This window comes from Chiloscyllium plagiosum, chromosome 4 (genome assembly GCF_004010195.1).
Source record: "Chiloscyllium plagiosum isolate BGI_BamShark_2017 chromosome 4, ASM401019v2, whole genome shotgun sequence".
Taxonomy (NCBI): Eukaryota; Metazoa; Chordata; class Chondrichthyes; order Orectolobiformes; family Hemiscylliidae; genus Chiloscyllium; species Chiloscyllium plagiosum.
This window is the reverse complement of record NC_057713.1, coordinates 123,039,318-123,046,607: the sequence shown is the minus strand read 5'-3', so window position 1 is coordinate 123,046,607 and position 7,290 is coordinate 123,039,318. Positions and strand designations below refer to the sequence as shown.

The 7,290-nt window shown below is 44.0% G+C and overlaps 1 protein-coding gene across 3 annotated transcripts in view; it reads left to right on the top strand.

Annotated features, from left to right (window-relative positions):
* Window positions 1-7,290, top strand: part of pkia (cAMP-dependent protein kinase inhibitor alpha) — a 140,516-nt gene that overhangs the window by 78,067 nt on the left and 55,159 nt on the right. The window contains exon 3 of one of the 3 annotated variants that reach the window (XM_043689118.1): window positions 2,977-3,060. The exons of the other annotated variants lie outside the window; for them this stretch is intronic. Within the exon in view, the coding sequence (XP_043545053.1) occupies window positions 2,977-3,029 (53 nt within the window). The 3' untranslated portion in view covers window positions 3,030-3,060. Of the gene's footprint in view, window positions 1-2,976; window positions 3,061-7,290 lie in introns of those variants that run through there. 3 annotated transcript variants of the gene reach the window in all.

Genomic DNA, 7,290 nt, shown 5'->3' with positions numbered 1-7,290 from the left:
CGGTGTGGACTTGTTGGGCCGAAGGGCCTGTTTCCACACTGTAAGTAATCTAATCTAATAATCAGAGGGTTAGATAGGGTGGACAGGGAGAGTCTTTTTCCAAGTACGGTGACGGTGAGCACGAGGGGGCATAGCTTTAAATTGAGGGGTGATAAATATAGGATAGATGTCAGAGGTAATTTCTTTACTCAGAGAGTAATAAGGGTATGGAATGCTTTGCCTGCAATGGTAGTAGATTCGCCAACTTTAAATACATTTAAGTCATCATTGGACAGGCATATGGATGTACATGGAACGGTGTAGGTGGGATGGGCTTCAGATTGTTATGACAGGTCGGCACAACATCGAGGGCCGAAGGGCCTGTACTGCGCTGTAATGTTCTATGTTCTATTCTGAGTGAATTGGATGACTTTAAGAACTTGTGATTGCAATCGGAGAAAATTCACTCTTCCTGACTTGATGAGGAAAATCCAGCCTCAAATCTCTATCTGGAACCCAACACAATCTGAGTCAAAACGTGCGGTGCTGGAAAAGCAAGGCTAGTCAGGCAGCATTCGAGTAGCAGGAGTGTTGATGTTTCGGGCATAAGCTCAGAAATGAGAAATATGAGGGTAGAGGGGCAAGGGATCTGTGAGACAAATGGGAGTGGGGGTGGGGGTGGGGCTGGGGGAAATGTGGCTGGGAATGCAATAGTTAGATGAAGGTGGAGAGGTGATATGTCGGAGAGGAGGGTGGAGCGGATAGGTGGGAAGGAAGATGGACAGATAAGACAGTTCAAGAGGGGGCTGCTAAGTTGGAAGATTGGATCTGGGGTAAGGTAGTGGGAGGGGAGATGTGGAAAATGGTGAAATTGACATTGATCCCATGTGGTTAGAGAGTCCCAAGGCGGAAGATGAGGTGTTCTTCCTCTAGGCGTCAGGTGGCTAGAATATGCCTCCTACAAGGAGGTTGAACAGTTCATCAACTTCACAAACACCTTCCACCCTGACCTTAAGTTTCACCTAGACCATTTTGGACACCTCCCTCCCCTTTCTGGACCTCGCCATCTCCATTTCAAGTGACCGACTCAACACGGACACCTACTTCAAACCCACTGATTCCAACGCCTACCAGGACTACACTTCATCCCAACCCTCCTCCTGTAAAAATGGTCTCACTAACTCTCAATTCCTCCGCCTCCACCACATCTGCTCCCAGGAGGATCAGTTCCACTCCAGAACATTCCAGATAGCCTCCTTCTTCAAGGACCTCAATTTCCCCTCCCACGTGGTCAACAATGCTCTCCAGCTCATCTCATCCACTTCCCGCACCTCTGCCCTTGAACCCCACCCCTCTAATCGCAACAAGGACAGAATCGCTCTGGTCCTCACCTTTCACCCCACCAATGTTTGGATGTAACGTGCCATTTCAGCCATATACAAACAGACCCCACCCTCAGAGATATATTTTCCTCCCCACCCCTATTTGCGTTCCACAGAGACCCTTCCCTCTGCGACTCCCTTGTTAGGTCTATGCCCCCTACCAACCCACTCTCCAAGCCTAGCACCTTCCCTTGCCACCGCAGGAAGTGTAAAACTTGAGCCCACACCCTCCTCACTCACTTCCATCCAAGGCCCCAAGAGATCCTTCCACATCTAACAGAGATTTTCCTTCACTCCACGCATGTCATCTACTGTATCTGTTGCTCTTGATGTGGTCTCCTCTACATACGACGCCAACTTGTGGAATGTTTCAGAGCACTTCTCCTCTGGGACACATGCACCAAAAAACCTGTGGCTGAACACTTCAACTCCCCCTTCCACTCCACCAACGATGCAAGTCCTGGGCCTCCTCTACTGCCAAATTCTAGTGACCCGACACCTAGAGGAAGAACATCTCTTACTCTGCCTTGAGACCGTCCAACCACATGGAATCAATGTTGATTTCACAAGTTTCCTCATCTCCCCTCCCCCTGCCTTATCCTGGATCCAACTGCCCAACTCGGCACTGCCCTCTTGAATTGTCCTACCTGTCCATCTTCCTTCCCACCTATCTGCTCCATCCGCCACTCCAACCCATCAACCTTAACCTTCCCACCTTCATTTACCAATTGCTTTCCCAGCTACCTTCCCCCCCACCAGCCCCACCCACCTAGATATTTATCTCTCAGCCCACTGATCCTCCTGGGAGCAGATGTGGTGGAGGTGGAGGAATTGAGAGTTAGTGAGACCATTTTTACAGGAGGAGGGTTGGGATGAAGTGTAGTCCTGGTAGGCATTGGAATCAGTGGGTTTGAAGTAGGTGTCCGTGTTGAGTCGGTCACTTGAAATGGAGATGGCGAGGTCCAGAAAGGGGAGGGAGGTGTCCAAAATGGTCTAGGTGAAACTTAAGGTCAGGGTGGAAGGTGTTTGTGAAGTTGATGAACTGTTTAACCTCCTTGTAGGAGGCATATTCTAGCCACCTGACGCCTGGAGGAAGAACACCCTACATTCCTGATGAAGAGCTTACACTCAAAATGTTGACTCTCCTGCTCCTCGGATGCTGCCTGACCGGCTGTGCTTTTCTAGCACCACACTTTTTTTTGACTCTGATCTCTCGCATCTGTAGTCCTTTCTTTCTCCTACCCAACAGAATCTGGTCTGATACTTCTCTTACTCATTGCATTCAGGTCACTTAAGCTAATCTAGGAAAGTGAAGGTATTTATTTTATTCTCTGGACCCGCAGGGGTTCCAGAAATCTCCTGCAGAGGCACTGACTTGCAATCATGAATTGTGCGGAACAATCCAATTGTGTTTGGAAAAAAAATGCACTGTTATAAATTTAAGTTAGCTGTTAATGTTATCTAATTACTGAGGCACAATATCTCCTGTCTGTTGTAAAATTGGCACACAATAGATCTACAGCAATAACAATACCTCGGCTTAGATTGGTTGGCCAATGCTGTCATTAATGTTTGTCTTCTTGCACAATAATAAACAATGTATTATCATCTACAGCTGCTATATTGGTGTGGACAAGAGAGAACGATGAGGGTGCTTTTCTGCAGTGATCTTTTTCAGAGTAAATATTGTAGAAGTGCAAGACTGTAACTTAATAAATCTACTTTGTGTCTTTATGAGATTGGGATATTTATTGGTGATTCAACTGTCATTCTTTGTATCTTATCCAGAACTGTTCACAATTCTCAAGAGTGCAAAAATAGTTGCCATTTCATGGATGAAAAATACCTGCAACATTCTGCTTAGTGCTCAAATGAATTAACTGTGTATATCCACAAAGCATTTTGTCCCTGAAAATAGAAAGCTGGCAGGGTGAATATGGTGTTCTTCATTAAACTGATATTCCTTCAGTTTTATATTCCAGTGCAATCGCATGTATGATGTATTTAAACATAGAGCATCAAAAGTACAGCACAGGAACGGGCCCTTCAGCCCACAGTGTTATGCCGAACATGACGTCCTTTCTGCCTGCCCTTAGTCCATATCACCTCCATTCCTTACAAATTAATTTGCGTAACTAAAAGTCCCTTAAACGTCCCTATTGTATCTGCCTCCACTACCACCCATTCCATACTCCTACCACTCTCTGTGTAAAAAAACTTAACCCTCACATCCTCTTTGAACTTTCCACCCTCACCTTAATTGCTTTTAATCATTGATTTTATTTATATTGAAGTTTTCAGAAAATCCAACACATTCAATACCGATTATTTTGTATAATCTATCAACAAGTTGCAAATACTTTTAAAGCAAATGGAAACATAATTTTTCCTGCTGTGATCTTAAGGGATAACTCACAAATCATATGAACAATGACATGCTAATATATCTTTCTTTAGAGACTTCAACTGGTGTTGTTAAGTAAAATGCTTTATGACTGATGGGACTCGTGCCTGCCACACACTGTGTTTGAACGCTTATATCTAGCAAAAGAACCGAGTCGATGCTTAATAGTAAAACTATTATTAATAGTTTACTTTATTTTTTACTTAATAATAGTAAAAATATTTGTTTATTCAACACAATTAATATTGTAACAATAAATACACTATGAAGTAACGATAAACACTACGAATCTACCTTATGTTTTAATTTAAGTTTGATGATCATTTATCACCACAGTAGAACTTGGTCATGCTCCATGTGATGATGTCATCTGGACTTCCGCTGGTTTCAGGGGTGTCTTCTCCTATGGAGGTAATTCTCGAGTTACCACCCTCCAGTTGCCACTGAACCGACCGCTCTTGAGGGTGGTGTTTCAGTGATTCTTATAGTCCAAAGTCTTTGTGCCCTTTTGGGAGGGTCTTGAGTATCTTCCAATGAACCGAGCAGGTCCGATCACCCTGACCGATTGGACCCAACCTGATGTAGGCACGCTAATGGCAGGGTAGTTCTTAAGTGTCCATTACTGGGAATTGCTGGGTGCATGTAGCCTCCTCCAAATAAGGTTGTCAGATGCCCTAGTGTCTGGTACACACCTCGATGTTTCCGGTTGTCCCGAGGGCGACATTCCATTGACCCATTCAAACCCAAATTCTGGTGTGTATTGTAGGGTCTGCTGCTCCGAGGTTTATTTGAAAACTGTCTGTGGGCAGCTGCAGCCTGCCTGGATTCTTCAGCATGTGGATTGACACAAACACTTCAGTCTAGGCTGGCTTCATTTCCCAGCACACTGTAGTCATAGAGTCATAGACATGTACAGCATGGAAGCAGACCCTTAGGTCCAACCCGTCCATGCCGACCAGATATCCCAACCCAATCTAGTCCCACCTGCCAGCACCCAGCCCATATCCCTCCAAACCCATCCAAATGCCTCTTAAATGTTGCAATTGTACCAGCCTCCACCACATCCTCTGGCAGCTCATCCCATACACGTACCACCCTCTGCATGAAAAAGTTGCCCCTTAGGTCTCTTTTATATTTTTCCCCTCTCACCCTAAACCTATGCCCTCTAGTTCTGGACTCTCCGACCCCAGGGAAAAGACTTCATCTATTTATCCTATCCATGCCCCTCATAATTTTGTAAACCTCTATAAGGTCACCCCTCAGCCTCCGACTCTCCAGGGAAAACAGCCCCAGCCTGTTCAGCCTCTCCCTGAAGTTCAGATCCTCCAACCCTGGCAACATCCTTGTAACTGCACTCCAAGGTCTCTTTGTTCAGCAACACTCCCCAGGACCTTACCATTAAGTGTATAAGTCCTGCTAAGATTTGCTTTCTCAAAATGCAGCACCTCGCATTTATCTGAATTAAACTCCATCTGCCACTTCTCAGCCCATTGGCCCATCTGGTCCAGATCCTGTTGTAATCTGAGGTAACCTTCTTCGCTGTCCACGACACCTCCGATTTTGGTGTCATCTGCAAACTTACTAACTGTACCTCTTATGCTCGCATCCAAATAATTTATGTAAATGACAAAAAGTAGAGGGCCCAGCACCGATCCTTGTGGCACTCCACTGGTCACAGCCCTCCACCACCACCCTTTGTCTTCTACTTTTGAGCCAGTTCTGTAACCAAATGGCTAGTTCTCCCTGTATTCTGTGAGCCTTGTCAACTTTATCAAATTCATCATACATTTATCATTTTGAGCAGTCTGTCTGGCCACATGACATATACAGTCAATGCAAATATGCAATGCACCAAGGTTAAACAAATCTATCTAGTGTAATGTAGGGCACATGATTGTCATTCATGCACCAATTAAAAGCATCCACTTCCACTATTCACTTCCAAATACTCACTGCATAGCATGCCAACATCAACCCTTCAATATCACTGAACCAAAATCCTTGAACTCCCCACTGAATAGCAACATTGGAAAAGTCCCCCTCCCTCCCGGATGTTCTCGGATTTTCAGAAAGGTGACCAGGAGGTGAAATGAGTTGCATGCCTTAAATTTAGCTCATTTTCCACATTCAGTTCTGGTCAGCTGGTTTCCATAGTCTTGGGAAACTCAGCTGCTAAAGGAAGGCAAGGACAATACATGGAAGAAAGGTGGTTTTCCAGCAATATTTTTAAAACAACAAAAGGCTGTGTCGTTCATTCGGGCACTTTTGTTCCATTTGGTCCCATTTGATTTTCCCTGCTACATGTTTCATCGGGAATTCTACCAGTCTGTTCCTTGTGTTTGTACATGAGAATTACCCAAATAGTTAAAAAGAATTGTGTAAATTTACAGCATAGGCACAGGTCACAGAACCTAACATGAGTGTGCTGGTAGTTTCTCTTGAGTGAACTTAAATGATTGTTCAATTGTTACCCAGGGAACTCCTGTTGGAGAGGGCAAAGAATAAGAGCATGGTGACTGCAGGATTGTGAGTGCATGCAACTCATGAATTTAAATGGACTTTACTGTTTGTGGCATTGGCACATATTAAGTTAAAATAACTTTCAGTTCTGCTGAACAGAAATGCTTTGTAAAAGATGAGAAGCTGAAAGAATGGGAAGTTCATTAATCCTGTTTTGATGGTCTGGCTTTTGGTTGCAGATAATAGTAAAAAGTAATTAAAGAACTAACAATGACCCTGTAACCATGGTTACAGAATTATTGAGAGAAATAGAAATAAGCATGAGTCTATCTTCTTGGCAACTAGTTATTGTGCTACGCGTTGCCTTTGTTTTAATACATTGTAGTTTAGTATTAAAATGAATTGAAGAGGTCAAAACGTCTTGGTTTAAGTGGTTCAGCCAAACCACTGTTACTGTCGTCAGGCTGGTAAAGTGAAGCACGGTACCTGAGTTCTTAGGCTGAATTGTAACCCCATTCATAATCTTATAGTTAGATGGAACTATGTTGTGTGTTTGACTGAGTATTTATTGAAGAGTTGGTTCTGTAGTTGCACAGTTGACATTTATGTTGGCAGAGCACTTGTGAATGAATTCTAAAAGTCCCTTTGTTCCTTTATCACTTGCAAACTTTTATCATCGAAGCAGTATATAGAGTAATAGAATCATAGAGACGTACAGCATGGAAACAGACCCTTCCCAACCCATCCATGCCATATGACAATAAGACCATAAGACCATAAGACATAGGAGTGGAAGTAAGGCCATTCGGCCCATCGAGTCCACTCCGCCATTCAATCATGGCTGATGCGCATTTCAGCTCCACTTACCAGCGTTCTCCCCGTAGCCCTTAATTCCTCGAGACAACAAGAATCTATCAATCTCGGCCTTCAACTGGACTTCATTGAGTTGTAGAAATGAGTTGAGTTGCTATAAATGTGTTTTGCTTATTGCTGATGTCTTTTCGAAGTGGATTGAAGCCTACCCTCCTCCTAACGCTACTGCTGAGACTGTGGTGAAGATTTTGT